Here is a 24,703-nt window from a genome sequence, read left to right as displayed (position 1 = left end):
CTTCTTGGTAGATATCAGCACCTCACTGAAGTCATCAGAAAGCAATGACAAAGTAATATCAAAGAAAGACAATAATACATAAGCTAATGTTTTCCTTCAATAAATAATATGCTCATGGTATTTTAAGTGTAATTCCTGTTTAAAATAGACTGATAGGGAGCCATCTCTTAATTCAGGCTTTAAACCAGTGATAAAAAATAGGGCTTTATGGGTAGCGGTGATGTATGCCTTCAGTTCCAGCACTCAGGAAGCAGAGGCCAGACTGGTATACAGAGCAAGTTCCAGGACAGCCAAAGTTACAGAGAGACCCTGTCTCAAACAAACAAACAGGGCTTTAAACAGTTCTACAATCTATAGGGTAAGATGAAAAGCTATTAACTCTTATCATTTGCCCTGTTATCAGAGAAGCAAATACAAATATACTAACTTATTCAGAACAAACCCACTCAGTAACCAACATTCTCCACACCCACAACACTTTTCAAGTCTTCTAAATAATAGCTACTGTATGCACAGCCACGAAGGACCATTTGACCATTAAAGCCAGGCTGGCCCTGAACTCAACAGTAGTTCTGCTTCTTGCACTATAGCTATGGGAAGAGCCACCTTTTTAAGATCAACTGCTATGGGAGAAAGGACAAACCAGTAGCAAGATGCATCTAGACAGCCAGACACCTGTAAAAGAACCAGGCCATGTGAAACTGGTAACAACCAAGTTTTTTCTTTTAGGTACAACACTGTATTTTCAAAACTCACATGATTGTATGTATCACTGGTAGGAGAGGTTACCTTGTTATTTAAAACAAAACAAAACAAAACAAAAAAAAAACCACCTGACTCTTAAAATATTTTGGCTCTCATTTTAGGACAAAGGCTTCCTTTGCCTTAACTTTTATGGTACTCTTTCAAACTGTCCTCTTTCCTTTGCCTGTGACAATATAAGTGTGCTTGGGCTCCTCCCAAATAGACTGAGGTGAAAGCTCAGTTAGGGCATAAAATATTTGAGATTTTAGGTGCTTATGTAAGTATGAGTGTTTACAGCTAGCAAACAGACAGCACTGGATCCCTGGGACTGGAGTCACACATGGTTGTAACTCCCCATGTGGGTGCTGGGAAAGTCGCCAGTGCTCTTAACTGCTGAGCCATCTCTCCAGGCCTTCAGTTTAGGGTCTTTAACAGATAAGGTTGGTCCAGCCCATGTTTAAATTTCCCTAAGATTAAACAATGCAAAGTAAATCACAGGCATTCTTGGGGCTACCAGAGCATTCCTGTAAAGAGATGTGTAACTCAGGATGGCTCAGCAGGTAAAGGTGGATGCTGCCAAGCCTGACTTACCAGAGCTCAACTTCCACCTCTCCATGCCACACAATAGGAGAATCAACTCACCCCATGTACGCTGTGGCAGGCAAACACAGGTGTATGCAAGTGTTTGCTCATGTACACACCTTCGTGCAAATAAATACAACACAAATCTTTCATTTTTTTATTCTATGTGCATCAGAGAGAGTTGTGTCCTGCATGCATGTATGTACCACATATATGCCTGATGTTTGCAGAGATCAGAAGAGAACATCAGATCCCCTAGAACTGTGGAACAGGTCATGAGTCAATAAGTGGGTGCTGGGAACCAAACTCAGGTCTTCTGCAAAAACTAGTGCTCTTAACCAATAAGCCATCTCTCCAGTCCCTAATTAAAAAAACATTAGAGAAACATTTAATGTTCAAAGCTGTGACAGAAACCAGTAGTAGCCTGTATAGGGTACCTGGGATCTCAACTGCTGAGGGCCACAGCTTCCTGATTATTTATAAACAATACAAATATGTCTCAATGTTTCCTCTTTATTGCCTTAAAAACAACTGCCTCTCAAAACAACAACAATGGGTGGGAATAGAATGAAGGTCTTTCACACAATGTTCCAATCCAGCCAAAGCTGATGATTTCATTACCTGCAGCAAGGCAGCTAAGACAAATTCTGTTACTTGACAATACCATTATTCTGCCAGTAAGTGAGTTTTATAAAGATTAAAAATTAAAATGGAAATCTTTTTAAAAGAAGGGAACACTGGTTGGCTAACAAAAGAACAACCAGAAGTTCTGTAAGAGGAGAGTCCTGAGCTAACAAAAGAACCCCACATTATGTTTTTCCCCACATAATTTAAATTTCATCCATAATGTAGCATGTACTAGTTAGTTGCAAAATGTTTTCAAAATTGCATTAAACAGTTTGTATAGTCACAGAATTCCTTACATTTCATGTTACTAACTATAAATGAAACTCCCCAAGTCAAATCATGTTTTCAATTTAAGAGCACGTATTAAGTTACTTTGAGGCATGTGGCCGAGGCCTTCAGGGAAGCAACGGACACAGCAACCACACATCAGGACTGAATGACTTGCAGCAGCATGTGGAGCTATGTGGTAAGCAATCAGCCAACATTAGCCTCAAGAACAAATTTCTTGAGTCTGTGACAAACAAATATATACAAACGTAAGAGAACAAAAAGAAAAGCATCTAAGGGCATTCTCCTGACCTGGTCCTCTCGGCCTCACTAGCTTCACACGCTACCTCGTGGGACGAGGGTGGGATGGGGTGCACTGGAGTAGAGTCAACGCTCCGCAGCAGCAGCAGAGCAGTCTTCAGTGCAGTTCACACTCCCCCAGCATTTTAGCTTTTCAGTGGTAGGCAATCAGAATGCTCAGTTTTGGCGGCCGAATTCAGAGCGTTAAGTTTCCAACTGAAATCTCACTAAGAAAGCTAAAAATAAATGTGCCGTGAGGGCTGCCAGGGTGTGCACCAGCAAATGTCAACACAGGATCACAAAACGCATGCCAAGCATGTACACCACAATCTCAGAAAAACCCCATTCTCCAGCGTATACCATCTTCTCTTCTCTAGACCGCTTTTACTTTGTGAGTCTTCCAGACAGGCCTGGGCTGGACATTGTGTTTTTCTACATCTTATTGATTTGCACTGGATAATGAAAGTTAACTAACTCCGTACTAAGCACCCACTGAGGGTACATCTACACCAGGAACTGCCAGACACCATGGTGGTTTAGCACAAGACAGAAGGTGAACAAGGAGACCACTCTGACCTGAGGCACCAAATGCATCACATGGGCGCCCACATAGCTCTGGTGGGGTGAGGGTTCATGGTGGAGACTCTTAACTTCAAAAAGATCCAAAGGGTAAACTAATCATAGGTAATTTCATAATTACAGGGAAAATAAATTCAAATAGGAAGACCCCTGCTTGTGGAACAGAGTCCATGTTCCCTTACAATACCTTGACACAGTTCACACACTTACTCATGGGGAAGCGACCTTGTACAAGTACAGCTGCAGGGTCCCACTCCACTAGACTCATGAAGAGCCTGACCAGAGGCCTGCTCTGCCAAGTCACTTCCCAAACAAGGCAGCATACATTCCAGAGTCCTGAATCCTGCAGATCTGCCTAGAAGCAGAGGCATTCCACAGCCAAACCAAGGTGAAGGCTTAGTAGGCAGTAGTTTTACATGTATAATACAAACTAAGCACTAAATGCATTTTTAGAAGCTTCAAGCTAAAAGTAAAGTCACCAAACTGTGTAATCTCCTCTGAAAACCTTTCATGTCTGTAGACCTCTTTATTGCCCAGAATCCAAAATGTGGCTTAACCAGAAACTAGTTTGAGCTCTGCACGCTATAGTTACAGGGTTTTAAACATGAGACCACAGGGAGGAAGCGTACTTTTAGCTGCTTTGGGCCTCAGGCATGTGAAGTTCAGGATTTGGGAGTGTGGCAGGCAGCATTTTCCATTAGGAGAGCCACTAAAAGGATCTGGTTATGAGCCACAGGAGGAAGCTCTAGGTGCCTTCCCCACTAATTTCCACCTGGAATGAGACTTTCACAGCAGGTTCTCTCTCATTGCTAACTTCCATCATTGTTCCCATCCCTTACATTTTACATTTCATTTGACAACCAAGGCTGCTGTCATCTTTCCACACACATGGGTACAAAGAGACAGCAATCACGAGGACAGGGAGGAAATAAACTGGCGTCTCTACAACTTGCAGCGCCCTTCTCTAGCCTGGAGAACTCAGAATGGTCACGAGGGCTGTTCCAGAATGTAACTGAGCAGTGCATAGAACAGGAGTCTGAAAGGCCAACCTTCAAATGCCAGGACACATCAAACCAGTGTAATTTCTGGGCCAACTCCTTTACCTGACCCAATTACCATACGCTCTAATGTCTGGCACTGTAGAGGCAGATGCTTTGGTAGAACCTCCTAGCTATTAACAATCATCCATCTGTAGAAATAAAAGCTTAACTCTTCAACAGTGTCTGACTTAAATGAAGAAAGATATTATGCCTTTCGTTGGATTAGAATGACACCATAATCTTCAATTTGTGAAGCCGACACTCCCAGGATCAGAAGCGGGAAACTGGAAAGCTAGGAGGAACACACACATAAAACACTATTGGAACCCTTAAGAGAGGTGGCTGTGCCAGTGCCACAAGACACACACCCTCCAGGTAGAAACCAAAACCTACACATACATATGCATGTGTGTGCATGCACACCGTGCCATGGAGAAATAAGATGTTCATCAGCAGTTCTGCCTTGCAGCAAACTTCCTAATCAGGTTATAAATTGCTCTATTAGCATGCACAAAGTCACTTCATGTTGAACTCTAAGCAACAAAGATCTTTTAATTTCCTTCTTCAGAAGGAAAATGAGCACACAACTCAGGCTTATGTCTCTAGGGCTACAGTGTATTCCTGGTTTTGTTTGTTTTTAAGTAAAAATATGTATCATACCATAAGGGAAAAAAATAAAAGCCTGTGCCTATAACAAGCCTGGGAAATGAGAACGTCTCTTGAGCAGCAACACCACCTGGCTGTGGAAGGAAGGCCTCAAAACTCTGTGGCCTCTGATAGCTGACCCATACCAAGCGCTAATCATTAAACACTGTGAGGACAAGGGGCTCAGACTGGTGATCAAAGACAAATCAATCCTAGCTATAGTGTGCAGGACTGTTTGGTACTAGAGAAGATCTCTGTAGTGTAAAACAGTGCAACACACACACACACACACACACACACACACACACGGATAGAGAACTTGACCATCTGATACCACTTCCTGTGTCCAGCACTTACTCATATCATTTAATCCTCTCAATGACTGCTGAAGTTGGTGCTAACAACTGCATTTTAGAGGTATAGAAACTGAGGATCAAAGCTTACGTGATCTAAATCCTAATGTATGTGTCTTCACAGTATTGGAATGGGTCTCCTTTTGTGCTCCTATCACTGGAGGTGTGCAGAACTGTCTAAGACAGAGTTCAACTGTTACCATGCAACCCGACAAATGTGGCAGACAAGGATCTGCCCCATCACTCCTTATACCTGTGAGAAGCACTGGGCTCAGGTCTGCGGACCCGTAGATCTGGGTTTCTCTGGCCACATTTTTCACTTATAAACAGAGCACCTGTACCTGATCTAGCCCACTGTAAAGTTTGGAAGGTTAAATGTGACCTTTTTATAGTACCTGGGATGACAAAGAACCTTCTTGCTTCAATTGAATATTGCCAGTAAGTACAATACAAAGTATCCCTATATCAAATGAGGAAGTGTCACAGCAATCACTAGGATGTAACTCAGGAACAGAGCACTTGCCTAACACGTGTCAAGTCCTGGGTCTGATCCCAAGTAACTGAAGACACACATGTAGGCAAACAAACAGATCCTGAGGTTTTCACCTATCCTCGAGCACATTTTGGAATGTGGACTGGTAAGCAACAGCCTGCTGCTTGGATGATGCAAGGAGGGCTCACAGAGAGGCTACCTCTCAGCCTGCACAGTACAGCACAGAGCATGTGCCATACCCTGTGGCAGTGCCACAGTTTTGTCATACCCACACATATTTCTTCTGTTCTCACCCTGCCAACACCACCAGGGAGAGTAAGGACACATGCCCACTGACCAAACCCATAGGTGCTCGCTTATTCCCATGTGTGCTCAGCTATTGTCACGAATATAACCTTTTTGTCCTTGCACATCAATAAATGGTGGTTTGGCTTGTTTTTCTTCATTACCCCATCATTCCCAAAGCCATAGCAGCTCAAGCCAGAAGACTTGTTTGCTTCTTATGAATACCTCCACCAGTCACCACGTGGATGAAGTAAGCAAGTGATCACCAAGCAGGTGGGTCGGAGGAGCCTTCTGCATGGTCAACATGAAGTCACTGTTGGACTTGCTTTTCTAGGCACAGACCATTACGGCTCATGCCTGTCATCTTAGTGTCGTGAGGCTGAGGAGGGGACTCACTAAGTGTTCAAGGGTTGCTTGGGCTGTATGGTGACCCCCAGCTAACATGGGCCCCATGATGAAACCCTGTCCCCAAACAAACTTAAGCTACTCAAGAATTTTAAGTAATAAACTAGAGATAAAGGTCTATGGGTAAGCATACATCAAAGTAACAAAGCAAGAACAAGCAAAGTTAGTTACACACATTCTAATTTCCTAAGATGCAGAAAAGCCAAGCAAAAGTAAAAAACATTAAGTAATTCTACAGTTGGTTGGAAAACCTCCTAGAAGTGCCCATGCGAAAGTCCTGCACCCAGGCAGAAAGGTTCACCATGTGACAGGTATGTTAAATCTATACTCCAGACACTGGTAATCAGGTGAAGGAACTCAGCATTTTTACATACCATGTGACAGATGTGTAAAACCTATACTCCAGACACTGGTAATTGGGTGAAAGAACTCAGTATTTTATCATAAGCCTTCTGCTTCTTCATCCCCTGTGAAAGTACTGCTAGCCAGAGTCGGTACCAAAGATAACAGCATCACCTCAGCAGGGATAGAGGGATATACCCTGGAGAGCCACCAGCCTGACCTAGGGGTGTCTATAGATGTAGCTCCAAACCTGGAAAAGGAGGATGGGGACACTGAGCAAATCCTTAGAGTGGACTCAGATGATGCTTGTGTGACATTTACCAATTCCTGAGCATTAAGTCTCTAGTCATGGTTATTAGGTTGGAAGAGTTTTGAACTCTACACTGGAAACAAATGTGAAAATAAGACAAATTATGATTCTGTCTTTCCTTTCTAAGATAGGGTCTCACTGTGTAGCCCTGGCTGTCCTGGAACTTTACATAGACCACGATGGCCTTGAACTCATAAGAAATCTACTGCCTCTACCTGAGTCCTGGGATTAAAGCCATGAATGACCACACCCTGCAATGGCTCATTTCACATTAAACAAAGTCAGATCCCTCCTTCGTTTTAGTTGATATGCAACAGTCTACAATATAGTTATAACAGGAGTTATAATAGGGCCATTCAGGGATCCTCTACAGCAGCAGCCAGCACTGTAATGTCTCCTGATGTAACCAGTCTGTTAGAGCCTGGCTGCCAAGAAAATCCTGTGAGTAAAAAATCTGCTCAGGTCAGATTTGGGTGTTTATGTGCCTCCTGGTCTGTCAAACTAATTAGAGTAACCTGCCACCAACACTGTAAGCCTTGTTTAAGGGATTCCATTTGGTGGAGTGCACTATACAACAAGACTATGTTGGAATTACTTTTCCTACTTAATGAATGGAGTGAAGGTGTGCTCTACCTGAATGCAAATACTTGCCACGAAAACTGCTTTGGTATTCAGCTCTCCAGAAACCTATCTACTAAAAAGGTCAGAGAAACACCTATGTGAAGGGAACTTGTTTAGAGCAGATGCCAACTAGAAACCTTCATTTAAAAGGATTTCTGTACTGTCTGGAGTCAGAAGATGTCACAGTCCCCAAAGAACAAGTCATCTGCCCCTCTTCACGGCATGACTGTTAATGTAGCATGCACTTACAGGCCAGCTGCAAATGGTCCTAAGTCCTTATCTAAGCAAAGAAAACCCTCTGTGCAGTGTTTATCTTTTATTTAAACACTACCACCTCTTTTAAGAATTGGGACCTGTCAATTATTATGTTGTCAAGATTCCACTTGTCAGCAAGGTCAGCAGCCAGTACCTTCCAGTTAGGTCCCAGGGGGCCTCTCTTGGTCTTGACTGAATGGAATAATGCAGGGTCTTCATCAGCTTTGTAGTCCTGTAAAGCAAAACGGAGTCAGAGATGAAGAAGAAAACCAGAAACCATTTTTTAATCTTGCCAGGCAGCTTTCTGCAGCTAGAGCTCCCTGTGTCTTTACACACGGGGAAATGGTCCACACGCAGCACCTGCAGTTTGTATCACATTACTTTCTAAACTTTTGTCTCAACTATGGAATTAGGAGTGTTGAGTGATGGCAGCCCACCAAGATTAGTTGCTGGGCTGCGAAGCATTAGGGTTTGAGGGCTGACAGTCAGCAGACATGCTGAAGAACTAACACCTGACTTTCGACAACACCTGTACATGGTGGCACTGGGCTGCTTCTGCCACTGTGAGCCACTACTGCACTACAATAGACCACAGGCCCTGTTCCTGCATGTTCCTCCTCCCTTCCTGGCTAAATCTGTGTCCTTCACTGTCATGAAAGGTAGGGACGGGTGAGTGAAACTCTTCAGTGATAGCAAACCAGGGATGACCACAAAAATCTACGACTCATGCATGTAAACTCTGTTTCGTTCAGTGTATCCTGCCTGGCAGATTGTACAAAATGAGTTAAATCATTTCACTCAACTGAAGTTCCTGTCCCTCTCCCCCAGCTCTCTCCACAGGAGCCAAGTTATTTTTGGAGTGTGCACAAACAGCGGGAATTTCACTAATTGTCACAACACAGACCCAAGGTGCGCCACAGCACTTGTGAAGGACACAAACACTGTGCAGAAAGTGCCCAAACCAGGCTGAGAGGAAACCCTGGCTGCAAACTGCAGTTCTTAGGTAAGAGTCATTCAAGCAAAGCATGCATGGAGCATGCTCCAAAGCGAAGAAAATATACTGGCAAGTGGTCACTTAGAAGAGACCAGTTAGTAAATGCATATGGCATGCTATTAATTCCTAGGGAGTGTTATAAATAAACCATGTGAAAAAGAAAAAGAGTGAGGATCAGGGAAAAAACTAAGCTTTTCAGAAGCATGCTTGGGTAAACATGTGACTCTGTACTGGAGGTCATCTCAACACTGTCTCAGAAACTAGAGAAAGGGCTGAAATTATTAAACACATGAACCTGGCTGGCTTCACTGGGTCTCAATAATCTGAAATAGTTAATGTGGTATGGCCAGGACATAAGGCCAGTCAACATTATGCAGAAAGGACACACAGGGAGACAAGCAGAACCAGAGTCACTTCACCTGTCTGTGTACAACAGCACTGATTTCACTCTCTGCCAGCAGGGATGAGTTCATAGACCCACACCTGCATCATTAAAGCTGATGTGCTTTCTCAGACTCAGGAAAGAAGCAACTGAATAGGGGATCCTAAAACTTGCATTCAGAAGCAGAAGTAAGCTACCTGAACAAAAGCATACCTCTAAACCTCTAAACAATTCTCTTCTAGAGCAAAGGCTCGAAATTAAAGCTCACCTTTCCCCCAAATTAAAAAGCATCATTACATCAATCACTTCTAGTTCCATTTCCTTCCATCAAAGACCCTATGGGATAGCTACCACAGGACAGTAAGGGCCAGAACACAGGGTTGGTTCCTAACATCAGTCTAGTTGAAAGTGGCATACAAGACAAGACAAAACAAAACAAAAAAGGTACCCAAACCCCAAGAAGTATCTATTACCTACCAAAGGAGAAGAGAGAACATTCAGTCAGAATCAAAACCAAAAAAACCAGTTAAGAACACACCCCTTCCAAGAGACAAGTGGCCTTCATATTCAAAAGTAAAGAGAAGCCGGGTGATGGTGCAGCACATCTCTAACCCCAGCACTCGGGAGGCAGAGGCAGGGGGATCTCTGTGAGTTCTAAGTCAGCCTGGTCTACAGAGTGAGTTCCAGGACAGGTTCCAAAGCTACAGACAAACCCTGTCTCACAAAACATAAACCAAAGTAGGAAGAAAGGCATACCATGTTTAAAATATTTCAGCAACTAAATTCTAACCATCAGACTAATGCCCAGAAGGCTGGTCATGATTCACCAGCCTATGAGAGCGAACCCACGCCCCTTTTCTCTTATTGACTGGGGTGTGATGTGGCCATGGCAATACCAGTCCTGTTTTTCTTTTCTTTTTTTTTTTTTAACCAAACCTGAACTGTAGTGAATTGAATAGTAAACACATTTCTGTGTGTGAGTAGCTGACAGTTATAGGTTGTACTACTGTTTTATGCGACATTAATAGTAAAAATGCAGAAGGCTAATACATGCCACAGCAGCAAGACAAGCCTTGGCTTTGGATGTATTCAACTGTGACAGGAAAGAGGGAAACAGGATTTTAGAATTGAGTATGGAAAACTGTGGAGTGCTATGAAATTTAAACCTGTCCCATACACATGGGAAGAGTAAATAAACACAAAATAAACTGTACACAATTGCCTCTAGGGTCAAAGGAATAAAACCAATGGCATTGAATAAAGGCAGTCCCCGCACTAGGGCCAAGCAACTTACAAAGAAGGGAGAACTCAGTTTAAATTCTGACTGGCATCAATCATTTCCAAGTCGGCCCCAAGAGACCAGCAAAGGTGTCAACTAGAGGAGGGGGAAAATGGAAAATTTTTTTTACCCCAGTTCCATGGCAGGCAGATTATGTCACACATCTACAGAAACCCTCTGCAGTAGATGCAGAAACTAAAGAAACCGAAAACTTTGTGAAAGTGTCACTCCAGATCTGACACTATTTCAGAAGGCACACCTGCAAGCCTTCATCATCAATGCGGGGTAGCCATGGCTGCTTTTCTAAAACGCATCATGAAGTTCACCATCCAGCGAAGAGGAACTGATAAAAGTTCCCTATACCTGGACTTCAACCAGACTTTTATGTGTATGGATGTTTTACCTGTATGTGTATCTGTGTATCCCACATGCAAACATTGCCCTCAGAAGAAGCTAGAAGGTGGCACTGGATCCACTGATACTGGAATTACAGAAGGTTGTGAATCACACTATGTGGGGTAATGGGAAGTGAACCCTGGTCTTCTGGAAGAGCAGCCAGTTCTCTAAGCCACTGAGCCATCTCTCCAGCCTCTACTGAACTCTTTGATCTGTTCCATGGCTCACATAACTAGACCACACAGGCCAGCCATAGGTGTCAGTAATCCCAGGAAGCAGACATTTAAAAAAACCAAGAAGCCAGCCCCAGCACCAGGAGTATCCAAGTGGGTTTTCCTGAGGTGTATACACAAAATGAAACATTCTCTTTTTTTTTCTAAGAATGCAAAGCAGCAATCACTAAAGATATTATACTAAAAATATAATATAACCCAATTATTAACAATAGCACCTTAACCCTGACAGGTGAGAATAATGTACCTTGTCAAAACCTAGACATTTTGCCTGAGTTAGTTTGAATCCGTAAATGTTTAATCAGTTGAATTAAGTAGCATAATATGAAAAGGCAAAAAGTGGATGTAGTTTTCACAATCTCAATTTTGTATTTCTACAATAAATACTATTTTCTTTTTTGAATAGAATCTTCTTGATGAATTTTATGTTGGGTATCTGATTTGGTCTCTGGATTTGAAAACTGGTCGATTTATATCCATATCACAATGAACAAATACATTCCTTCATGTATGACAGTTTCAGCATACAGAATGCAACCTCAGCTACCAATTACAGCTGCAAATGAGCAATAGTGTGGAATGAGACAGCCTGCTGGCTTTGTTAGTATTCTGTCTCCTCTGGGATCCCAGGGGGAAAGGGAGGCTCTGATGAAGAGAAGCCCCTGGCTCATGGTTTATTGTGCTCGCCACCAGCTGCAGGCTTCTCATCTCATTAGTTCTTTTAGAATACTGTGGGTGAAGACAGCTGCAGTCTGCTTGAGTCTTCAGCTCCTGGGTATTCTGAAAGCTGAATCTGCTATGCACTTTCTGTAATCCTTGGGAAAAAAGAGCAAATTCACTAGGCCAAGGAAATACACTTAAAAAAAACAACAGGTTTTAAAATCCGGTTTAAAGGAGCAAAATCTTATTATACTAAGGTGAATTGTGCTTAGCACTTTTTGTGATTTAATTACCTAGATATTTAATTATCTAGACAATGCCCAGAGGCCTGGTCAGGATAAGGACCTGTGAAATCATCATTATTTAGCTGGGTGCACCTTTCAAGACAGTACTTGCTCCTCCATCAATAGTGCTCAAATGACACAAAAGCACACTGGCATCAGCGTAAGACACACTTAAATTCGTGCTAACCAATGCTATGTCACCAAAACTCTCATTTAAGTAAAAATGAAGTCGAATGGAAGCCAAGATACCCCCGGAGAACAAAGTACTATATGGTAAATAAATGGATTAGTGTCTCCACAATGGAGTCACAAGAGTGCAGTCATTAAACTCACCTAAGGAACTGCTCTGTCTTGGAACAGGAAAGCTACACTACCTCTCGGGTACACATCTGTTATTGACCACCACTCATCAGAAACCACATTAATTTTAAAGACAAAGAATATTAATTTTATGAATCTTTTATCCTAGTGGCTGTCCCCCAAAATACAAGCATACAACCTTTGCTGAGCCAACCTAAGTATGTCCTTGCACCCAGATTTAACTCATGATTATGAATAGGGAAGGGAGTAGGAGGTAAGTTTCTTGACAGCTCGTGGAAAATCAAGATGAGCCCCAGACACCAGAAACCACTTAAGAGTGCGCCTGGGTTAGCAGAGGTGAGGGTAAGCAGAAACAGGAACAGCTACTCAAAAGCACCACCAGCCATGGCAACTCCCTGATACCTGCTCATAAAGAACAGACCCAGTCTATATAACCTGCTGCCCAGAGGGAGTTTCACAAAGTAAACGTTAGGATCCCGCGGCCTGCTATCAAATGTTCTACTTTAGCATATGATGATTAATTAGGTGTCTACTCAAACAGCTCAGAGATACTATGTTTAAAATGGAAGGGTACTACTGCTCAATTCAGCAAAGCTTAGGGAGAGGCTAAATGGAATGTAAAGACAAATAACAAGCATTCAACCTATTAGCACCACTCTACTTCCTTTAAATATTAGGGCCCTTAGGGGAAAAAAAAAAAAGAAAATATCTCTAATCCCAAGGCTGACAGTATGCCTGGAGTTGACAAAACGTAAGCCATACTCCAGGCCAGCATGTTTAAAAGAGTGTTTGCACTGAATGTTACTATAACAAATAACAGAGAAAGAAATAACATTTACTAACTTGTTTAATAAACCAATTTCAACAGTTATTTTCCAATCAGCAGCTTTCTTTTCTGTTTTTAATTACATCTCCCCAGTGACTCCTCACCCTTGCAGGTTCCCACAGAGTACCATTAATACAGTATAAGTAAATCTCATTAATTCAGGTTCTACCACCTTGGAATTCCTAATCACTAGCATAGGGGCCGGGCTGAAGTTTATCTTTGCATGATCTATGAAAAAAAGATTTGCTACACAAATTAATAGAGTAACAAGATCTCAGGAGGGCTGTTTAAACAGTTCAGAAGTGTTTTAGAGCAATTCAGAAGCCTTCATTTGCATATAATTATTATGCTAATTACAAATCATTCTTATCTATTCATTAAAGCAGAGTCCCAAAGGTCCACTAATTGTCAATAACTTGTTGGCCTAGTTTCTGTTACTGAATGCACCTCAGAGGAACAAAACAGCATTAAAAATATTCTATAATGCAACCCTCCATGAATCTTGCTTTCCATGACCCCTAAAACCACATTTACAAACACCTGTATGGAGACCAAAGACACAATCAGCGTGGTTGAGAAGTGCGGACAGAGTGTTTCATTCTTTCTAATTCTACAGAGACCCTTCAAACAGTCCTGGAGTGGCAAGATGATCCCAGATGGACTATGGGTATCTACCACAGCCTAGCCACATACAGCCATTGGGGTATGTCATGGTAGGTACCCCATGGTAGGTAGGTTAAAGAACAACCAAGCTAGCGGCTTCCTGCTTTCTAACGCTATCCGTTCCTAGCCAGAAGTCAATGCCCTGTTTATGAGAGCAGATTACTAAGAGAATTCAGAATTTCAGCTCTGGAAAAGAAGTTTACTACAAAATGTGTGATATGACACACTGGACAAATGACAACAGAGCAAGGAAAACAAATGGTGCTCCCAAAGGAGATGTCGTTGTGGTAAACAGTGCAGATGCTTGTGTTGACAGTGCCTAAAACAACTGCCTGTGGTTCCCGCTCCATCCCTTCACCCCAAGGGGACTGAGTTTACTGTTTTGGCTATGTTTTATGTACAGAATTACCCTGTTACTTATTATTTTAACACTGTCATTACTATATGTTACTATGTTATACCCCTTAAAAATGAAGCGACTGTGACCCTGGTGTCATGGCACATACCTTTAACAACCTTAGTACTCAGGAGGTAGAGGCACATGGATCTCTGATTTGGAGGCTAGCCTGGTCTTCACAGCGAGATACCATCTCAAGAAATCAACAAACAGCCAAGCGGTGGTGGGGCACGCATTTAATCCTAGCACCTGAGAGGCAGAAGTAGGCAGATCTTTGTGAGTTCAAGGTCAGCCTCGTCTACAGAGTGAGTTCCAGGACAGCCAGGACTACACAGTGAAACCCTGTCCTGAAAAACCAAAATGAATGAATGAATGAATAAATAAATCAGTGTTCAAAACACACCAACAAAAAATGAAGGCATTTCAACTGGCAAAATAGCTCAGCAGATCAAGATGCTTGCCGTGTAAGCCGATGACCCAAATTCAATCCCAGAACTATGTAAAGGTAGAAAGAATCAACTCTACAACGCTGTCCTGACTTTCTCATGTGTCCCCATCCTAACATCTCCATATGTATATCTCTATATATAAACACACATAAACATACAATTAATTATTTCAACTTAGGCATTCAAGAGTCTAGATACCAATGAAATAAGTTTTAACACAATAAACATGCCATTGTCAGCAAAGGTACTCCTCATTCATTTTAAAACCAAATTGCACCTAAGATGTTTGGCAGTGTTCTAACACTTCTGTTCCCTTTTAACTGACGGCACATCATAGAAGACACCATAGCAAATGGTATCAGCTAAATAGGGAATGTCCTTTGCTGGGCCGGGTGTGCCCTACCTGCCCTGTAGCTCCTCAATCCAGGATCCTGTGTGGTCTGTTGGCATAAAATTACTAAAAACTATAAAGCCATTTCCTTTCTGTAAAAGCAGACTCCAGCACCATCATTTGTGCTTGTGTTTTCTGAGCACTTCTGGACAGAGCCAGGCAGCATAGCTCTCCAGCAATGCTTAGTCATGCCCCAGAGGAAGGGAAAGGGTGTTCCCTGCTCAAACACATTACCCACAACCCCAGAGCAGGAATTAGGCTGCTGCCCTCAATACTACATTCTAAAAACAGGACTGTAAGTTTTATATGTTAAAATCCGCGCGTCCCGGGAGAGCGGCTTGAGATCCGCCTGTCCGAGACTGGCTGTGGATCCCTGCAAGATCCCGGTAGGTCCCGGCAGCGGGCAGACACATGGCAGGCGAGCAGGAGACAGAGACGTGGATAGACACAACACGTAGAGTGAGATTGAAATATTTATTCAGGGGGTTATGGAGGGGAAGGAGGGCAGGGGGGAGGGGGAACCCCAAGAGATGACAGTAAGAGAGCGATCCGGATGGATCCGAGATGGCGGGGAGAGGTCAGGGGATGACAGGAGTGGGCGTGGCTTGCCCCTTAAAGGGCCAAAAGCATAACATTAAGACCTCTGCTCCTGCTCAACTTAGGGAACAGCATCTAAGTATATCACAGTGCTGTCAGAGTGACCACACCTTCAATCCAGGATTGTGAGGCTGGAAACCAGCCTGGTCTACACAGCAAGTTCTGGGTCAGCTAAGGGTCCAGAGGAAGTCTCCTCAAATAAATATATAGAATAAAATAATTTAGACCTCTTAAAAAAATTTAACAAGAAATTGCTCAAAACCATTTTCTGGTTCTCAGAATTCTTCCCTCCCCCACCTTCCCTACTGTTTTTCTTCTAAACCTGGTTTGTGGTGGGGTCCAGTCAGAAAGTACTTTTTGTGAAGATGTTTTTACACACTGATTTTTAACAGAAATGTACACATGGAAAAAGCAGTATGTTATTTTCCCACAAGAGGGCACTGCTGCCAATCATGTCTCCAAACACACCAGGAATCCACGCTGGAAGTACTTGACCATGTAAGGCAGCAGACTAAAGTGGGAAAATATTTTCACATTTATTTTTAATGGCAACCATGCTTACATTATTTATATTCTCTTTGAAGATGGTGGGGCAGGAAAGGGGAACCCTTTACAACTCACTACAAAGAAAGATCCTGTCCAGGGCTTGTTTCACTGTGCAGCAAAGGCTAGTGAGATGAGTAAATGGAAAGTGCATGTTTTACAAGCACAAGCAAGACCAGCCACTTCAGACGTAGAGCTGTTTTCTCCTCCATTCAAGGGCTATCCCTGCACATATCACACTGGCAGCTGGGGCACAGTCCTCCCACTTCACACATGCATCACGAGCAAAGCTTCTCAAAGTCTCTTACACATTAGTGATCAGCTACAAACTCCTAAGATAGAACAACTCCCTGCAAGCTGTCCTCTCTCTTACACGCGCGCACACACACACACACACACACACAGCTAAATCGCAGCTATATAGACAGACTGATGGCTTATCCAAGCTATCAGGGTCCACCCACCACTGGTTAACCAGATTCTATTCTAATTTTTAAAAGGGGGAAAACCAAAAATAAAAAAATAAAAATAAATAAAAAGAGGGGGAAAAACCCCTAGTATAGACTGTTTAGGAAAGACATTCTTTTATCTCTTAAAAATTATATAATTATTTTTTTCCCTCTAGAAACAGCACAGTAAAGCATATGCTACCAAGATTATAGATCAAATACATAAAGTGTAAGCATGGTCTAACAGAACTCAAAATCAAAAGAAAAAGCAATGCCTTTCCAAAAAGTCTGTTTCTGAGAACCAGGAAGATGGACTGATGAACCAGCAATTGTTCCTTTGCCCTAAGTAAACTAACAGTGCTCTCTCAATCAACTCTAGAAAGTGAAGCTGCCAGCCTCCCTTGGAGTCTGCTACCAATGACTGCTAGAAATGACAGCCCCTCCTTAATAGTGCAAATAAAGGTTAAGTAAAGGTTGGGCCTTGACCTCCAACTGAGAGTCTTCTTGCTTCCCGATTCCTACTCTCTCTAATCTCTCCTGTGTGCTAGCACACAGCTTCCCACAAGTGTACAGGAGCAGGGTCACTGGGATGCCGGGCATGCTGTGCCTCATGGGATTCTCCACAGGTGAGGCGTGATGAGCCCTATACTCAAGGGAAAGAGAGTGTCATCAACAACTAACTTCCTGTATCCACTAAGGGGCCTGTGTCCACTAAGAGGACGCCCCCAGGCGGAAAAAGCTGCCTACAAGCTTTTCTACTGCAAAAAGATGTATGTGTATAGTGGTAGAGAGTCCAGAATCAACAATCCTAGGATCCTAGTCCAGGCAGTGGAGTAAGTACTAGGAACACACAGCAAAGTAGCACTCCAAGAGCACACTGTGAGCCTGCAAGGGAAAGACAGTAAAAGGAAGGTGATCTGGCACACAGGCAAGTGAGGAGGAAAGCACTGAATATCAACATGGTGGGGGAGGGCTCAAAGGAGCAAACAGCACTGAGTAAAGCCCAGCAAACTTCAGGCAGTCCAGCTTGCTGAACAGCCACAGCAACAGCTGCCCCAGGATCCGCAGGGGAGCACAGTGGGAGGGCGCTCTGTGCACCCTTTCCTGTGATCCAGAAATAGGTGCCTCTTCCTGTCCTTAGTGATCTATCACCAGGTTCCTAAAACTGTGTCATTTTTGGTTTTGAAATGCCTCATTTCAAAAAAATACTTTGACCACAAATAAAAATATCACAGTCATGTTGAAACATAAGGGGACTATGTTATTCTCTTTGAACCTGCTACATTTTAAGATGGTAGAAAAATATTGTGCAACACCATATTAAGTTATATTCTTATAGTTTAAAAAATGGTATGTGTGTGTGTAAAAATGTGAGTACTTGTATACCATAGCACATGTGTGGGGAGCCAGACAACTACTAGGCATTGGCTCTCCTTATACCATGTGCATTCGGGGGACTGAACTCAGGTCTGTCAGCAAGCTCCGTTATCTGAGAGCCATCTCACAGCACTACAACAGTATTTGTAAACCGTATCTTTCTAGTAATCTAATATTTCTGAATCACTAATATAGTCTTATTACTAACTTCTTTAAAGCATACTAAAATGCATTGCTTTAGATTTCAAAATTTTGAATTATCATTTCATCATTTCTACTAAAGAAAAGAGAAACCCATCCTGGGAGTTATAAAGTCACACAGCATGTATTAAGCCAGGAGAAAGGCTGACAAACTCTTTTTCATTTCACATAAATACCTTTAAATATGGTTCCAATTTCTCTTTTTTAAAACTGTGCTTGTTTCTTTCAAATTACTTCCAAACTGAAGGACTCTGCTGTTAGTGGTGTGCACACTTCAAGCTCATAAGCCTGCCTCTCCTGGGAAGTGACTTTTGTATACAAATCATGGAAAGCTACTTAGACAGAGTGCTGGGCATGATTAAAAGGGCCACATTCAGATTTTATACCTTAGGAAACAAAGCAGAAGCAGATGTCAAGTGCTGTATTTGTGTACAATTCTGGAAATGAGCTGAGGCTATGCGTGAGCATCTCATCAGGGCAGTTAAAGAAACCCAAACATTTTGCTGTGGTTATGTATCAACAATAATCTTAGAAGGGGGAAATCTTCAAACTTACATTTGGATGTTTTATGCTGTACACACAATCTATTAAGACACTTTTAACCTGAACAAAAACAGACCACAAATAGCGGCTCAGAATCTTTGCAGTGCAGGCAGCACCATGTATTTCCCATGGTGTAGGATCAGGAAGTGGTATCCATTACTGTATCCATTACTGTCTGCACAATAAAATCCACCCTCTCTATCTTTTCCTACTTTCTTCTTATCTTGTTTTTCTGAGATGGGGATCTCCCTATGTTGCCCATGCTGGTCTCAAATTCCTGGGCTCAAGCAACCCTCGTCCCTCAGCCTCCTGACTTCCTCATTTAAAAACACCAGCAGCAACAACAAAACCAGCTAACAACTACAGGAAAAAAAAAATCCAGCAAAGCTCCATTGCAAAGTTCACTCCCCATCAAAAGTGTGCCTCTGAGTTCAGTGCTGCCCTTGCCCAAGCGGTGCCCAAGGTACTGAGAAAACTGAAGGCAGGGAATGTGAGCAGGAACACAGGGGTTTTGGACAGAGAAGTGTGAAGGGACAGAGGTGTTCCGCTGGCACAGTGTGCTCTGTGACTGCTAAACTCCAGAGGAGGACCTTTACTCGTTGAAGGGTACAAATCTTACTGGCACCGTACTTTAATGCCTCTTTCTCTCAAAGAGGAAGTCAGTTTTGCAAGGCAGAGACAATCTAAAGAACAAAAGAAACTGAGTGAGTTATTTACACAGAAATATCAGACAGCCCACTGGTTTCTTTAAGAAATAATGCACCTGGGGCTAGAGGTTAAGAGCATTGGTTGCTCTTTCAGAGGTCCTGAGTTCAATTCCCAGCAACCACATGGTGCCCTCTTCTGGCAGGCAGGCAGACATGCAGCACAGAACATTGTATACATGTTTAAAATCATGTATACATGATTTAGGTGGATTATTTAAAAAAAAATAATCCACCTAAATCAAGTCTTATAAAATTTTTCCAAAAGGCATCAACGAAATACCCCTCAACAAATCTTTGCTTCTAGAGGTATACTGACAATGCCACTTCAATTATACAAATACGTCAGAATGCTTAGCCAAATATGCAGATACACCATGGGTCAAAATTAGTCCCTTCAATACACGGTAAAACACAGCTTCTAAGAATGAGCAAACACAGAAAGACAACAAGAGTGAAATATGAGCCATCTAACAGTCCAGCAAGCCTGAGTAACTCTGAACTGAACCGTTTAGACCAAATCCACCTGCAGTGACAGAGAACTCCCACCAGATGGAGTGAAAAGGTTTAAGCTTCCTTTCAAATTTTTGTTTCCTCTACTCAACTATTTTACATTTGCCGAATCTGACAGATCTTGACTACCTATTTTCTCAAAATTACTAGTTCAGACCTAACATCCATGCAGCCATGTACGTCTCTCATGTACCTGTAGCCCCAGTTTTGAGTGTTAGAAATATTTTCTAACAGAACCTCTCTGCCTGCACAAAGAATTCCAATCAGACCAGATTAAACCAAATTAAATGCCTGTGTTTAATAGACAGCAGTCCCACCAGGCGGGGTGGTAGTGGCGCATGCCTTTAATCCCAGAACTTGGGAGGCAGAAGCAGGCGGATCTCTATGAGTTTGAGGCCAGCCTGGTCTACAAGAGCTAGTTCCAGGGCAGGTTCCAAAGCTACAGAGAAACCCTGTCTCAAAAAACCGGGGAAAAAAAAAAAGGAGTCGATGGTCTTGGATGGCCGGGAACACGGCAGGGGGAAGACAGAAGGAGCACACATGCAAACCCAAAACCACGTGTTTCTTTTTTTTTTTTTGACATGAGCTTGCATAGGTTTATCTTAACAGGGCACCTTCACCTTTCCTTCCTGCTCTTCCCTACCTACTATGCAATCACCACAGGCAGAGTGCAGAAGCCTAAGGAACAAGCTAACAGCAAGACTCTTTCCCAAGGTCCAACTTCTTTGTAGAAAAAAACAGACACATGAACAAAGACTGTGACCTGAGAGTGTGATGCATGCATGACAAAGGTGTACGTAAAACACACACTCCCTTCAACCACTGCAACCCTACTCATTTTTGCCTTTCTGGGTCTGAGTCCTTGGTGACCTTTTGTCCCCTGCAGCACTGTGAACCTCTACGATTTAGCTAGATCATAGTACTGGGCTGATCTCACCCAGACTGCAAGGCACTACCACTGATCTTGAGTATGGAAAGTGTGCATTGACATATTGCCTGCTATGACAACACTGCCCTTTTAAAATTGCAAATACATTCCTTTAAAAGTATCTTTTATTTATTTATGTGTGAGCACTTGTGTCAGTTTATGTGCACCAGGTACTCAGGGAGACCAAAGTGCATCAGATCCCCACGGAAATGGAGTCAGACAGTTGTGAGCCACATAATGTGGCTGCTAGGAACTGAATCCAGGTCCTCTGTAAGAGTAGCAGCTCTCCAGTCCCTCAAGCTAGGTTCTTTTAATGTTACACCTGACATCCTACATGGTATCAGTTACGCTTCCATTATCAGGACTAAGAAAGCACACAGACCAAAAGACCCTGTGATACTAATGTCAAAGCAGCCACAATGCCCAACAGCGATGAAAGTTTGAGCAAAATGTAATATTTCATCCAGTGTGATATGGTCAAGCCTAAAGAGATGAACACCAACATATGCTACAATACAAATAAAACTTGAAATCATGCAGTCTAAGCAGCATTCAGACACAACAGGCCATGTGGTGTAAGAAATGCCCAACAGGTAAATCCCAGTGGTCACAAAGAGCTGGGGTTAAGAAGGAATGGGAGGAACAGGGGACTAGACAGTGATGGTTGTATGACCGTGAATACTCACTATGCCACTGCATTGTACATTTTTAAAGGATTCAAAAGTTAACTTTTATATTGTGTGCATTTTATCACAATAAAAAATGCTACTACAAATTCAATATATTTTAAATTTGCATTTACTCATATCTGAAGTGTAAATTTGCAAATAGGAATTATGAACCCTGGAAAGCAAAACCATAGAAAATTGGGCTTGGGGAGATGGCTCGGCAGTTAAAAAGTGCTTGTTTCTCTTGAAGAAGATCAGAGTTTCCCACACCAAGCAGCTCACACCCTGTAACTCCAGATTCAAAGAACCCAGATACCCTCTTCTGGCCTTCCAAGGCACCTACATGCACAAGCGTGTGCACACACACACACAAATAAATCTTTGTACACATACAATTGAAAAGAGAAAAAATGCAGGTGAACACACACATAGTGACACTGGGGCAGCCACCTGCACAGTGCAGCTGGCAATGACAGCCAGGCCTGCACATAGTAACCTAGTTACTGCAAGGTGCCCATATTTAGTGTTGTGTGGTAGTCAGCCTCATTTTGCACAAGATTAAACAGCTGTACACAGGGAGGTCACAAAACCTTGGCAAAGATCAAAGAGCCTAGAGATGGCAAAGCCATTGAATGTAAAACCTGTTTTCAGAGTACCATTCTCTGCCACAACCATCCCCACCAAATCACAATGCCCAGGTTCAATCCACTCTTTCCATCATCTATCCAGCCCAAACATCATCCCACAGAACCACCTGTGTAGCTTTTGCAAACGTGGGGCCTTCTCACCTGTAAGGTAGCAGAGCAGAAGGCTGCCTTGGCCACACTCTCACTGTCTACTTTTGTTCTAGAACAAGAATGAAAACTCCTCATGCTCCCAGCAAAACCAGACGTATCCTATATTTTACCAAACCACAAAGGTCCAGGTTTAGTTGGTGCCACCATTCTATTCTGACTAGCCAACACATCACTTCAAATAACAACGTATTAATGCTGTTCCCAGGGCACCCAATAACTTGGGTTTGCCAAGGGCTTGCCACACTGCACTTACGGTACCTCATGGTACCGTGTCTGTGACCAGCTAACCTGTTGACTCTCACATCCTAGATACTTCTCCTTTTCACCACTCTTTTACATACAGTAAATAATGACTAAAAGACATCCCCAACAAAAAGAACAGACACCATTTGAATGATCCTCACTTGAACAGATTAAAATAGCCTCCTTTACATAATTCCAAAGGTGAAAATATCCTTGAAATTGAGGTAACTTCATATCACAGTACAATTAAAAACAAACAAACCCAATTTCGGATCACCCCCACTATTCAGTGCCCACATATTTATCATTATATTTATTGGTGTGTGATGGTGCGTGTGTTTGCAGAGCCCAGGGGTCAGCCTCAGGCATCGCCATCTGGCACTGGGACCATACTCATTAAACCATTGCCCTAGCTTAACAAGGAAATTCTAAGTAGGGAGGTGCCCTAAAAGAGCGGTGTCCAGCCTAGTAACGATCAACTTCAACCCCAGGTGTTTCTGACAAAAGTCAGAGACTTTTGTTTTAGATTTACCTTTATAGTTTGTATTTGAGTTATTTCTGTTGAGTTGACAACACTGCTCAAATTCAGAGACCACACACTAAAAACAGATATGGTAGGGGACACTGAACAACCAAACCAGGGAAGTACCAGCAGAGCAGAAGACAATCTTTGGCTATCACAGCTATAAAATCAATATAGTACCTGCATGCTATAGGCCTGAGTTAGTATTTACCAACTCCAGGAAATCAAAACAAGCGAGGGTCTTCACCTGGCATGGGGAAGGAAGATTAAGTGAGGAGAAGCAGGTACAGATACTTACATTTAGTAAGAATCAAAACAGAGCTAGCTAGGAAGATGGCTCAGTGGGTAAGGTCAGCCTCATGACCCGAGTTTTGACCCCGTAACAACCCATGTGAAGGTGGAAGGAGAGAATCAACTCATGAAAGTTGTTCCTCTGACCTCTACGTGTGCTGTGCATTAAACCCACACATATAAAATTTAAAAAGCTTAACAAGCAAAATAATTCAAATAGCATGCTAGCTGGCTAAACGATCATATAAATGATTCTAACAGGACTAGCTTTAACTGAACTAGTAAAAACTTAGTAAGGAAGTTACTAAGTAAGGAAGGAAGATTTTTTACTTTCTTACTCATACATAAAAAGTATAAAAGACCTGTGTGACTTTAAAGCAGTAAACAAAAGTGTTTTGGAAACACTTTTTGAGCAAACGGTCTCTAACATAAGCCTTGCCCACAGCATGGGAGACGATCACCTTCTCTTCCTCCAGGGCCTCTGTTGTCCAGAGCAGACCTGAGTGCCAGGATCATTTCAGTGTAGAAATGCAGACTATACAAAAGACAGAAGATTATTTGAGATGTGAAGTGGACATATCAAGATGCCACCAAATAGTACTCACTGCCGGTTCAACTTGACTTCGATCTGCAATGTCTATGTGGACAATTTCAACAGTTTTCCATGTGTTTGGATCTAAACCATGAACCTGTGAGAAACAGAATACTTTAGTGTGTTCTTTTTCAGGAAAGCACTACATTTCCATATGTCATCTTAGCTTGAGTACCTCAGAACACAGTATGGGACAAATTACTATTTCAGAAAATAGCAACTGGTAACCTTGAGCTCTAGACAGTTTTTACTCTTTGTATTGCTTCGCCAATGAGGGGTGGATGTATACATGAGAAATCTGTCAGGGCAATTTTATAGTAGAGCTAAGAGGTGATTTGTGTAACAAAATGTGTTTTGCCTGTTTAATGCAAATGATATAAGCACAGAGCTTGGAACCCTTAAACTCTATGCTAGCAAATGTAACACGACAACCAGACTTCAACAAGCTGCACTAGGGGTTAGAAGAGTGGTTTTCAATGCTGTGACCCTTTAACACAATTCCACATGCAGTGGTGACCCCCGATCATAAAATTATTTTTGTTGCTACTCCATAACTGTAATTTTGCTACTGTTATGAACAGTGAAGTGGAAATAAACATCAGAGTAAACAA

General features: G+C 42.5%; 1 protein-coding gene across 1 annotated transcript in view; it reads right to left on the bottom strand.

Moving 5' to 3' along the window:
- The window catches only part of Pitpnb (phosphatidylinositol transfer protein beta), a 52,641-nt gene that overhangs the window by 11,243 nt on the left and 16,695 nt on the right, over positions 1 to 24,703 (bottom strand). The window contains exons 7-8 of the mRNA XM_048450732.3: positions 24,106 to 24,189; positions 8,003 to 8,080 (exon numbers count right to left, since the gene is read on the bottom strand). Of these exons, the coding sequence (XP_048306689.1) occupies positions 8,003 to 8,080; positions 24,106 to 24,189 (162 nt within the window). The remainder of the gene's footprint in view (positions 1 to 8,002; positions 8,081 to 24,105; positions 24,190 to 24,703) is intronic.

Source organism: Myodes glareolus, chromosome 2 (genome assembly GCF_982192425.1).
Source record: "Myodes glareolus chromosome 2, mMyoGla1.1, whole genome shotgun sequence".
Classification (NCBI taxonomy): Eukaryota; Metazoa; Chordata; class Mammalia; order Rodentia; family Cricetidae; genus Myodes; species Myodes glareolus.
The sequence above is the reverse complement of the archived record's forward strand: the minus strand, read 5'-3'. Positions and strand labels throughout refer to the sequence as shown.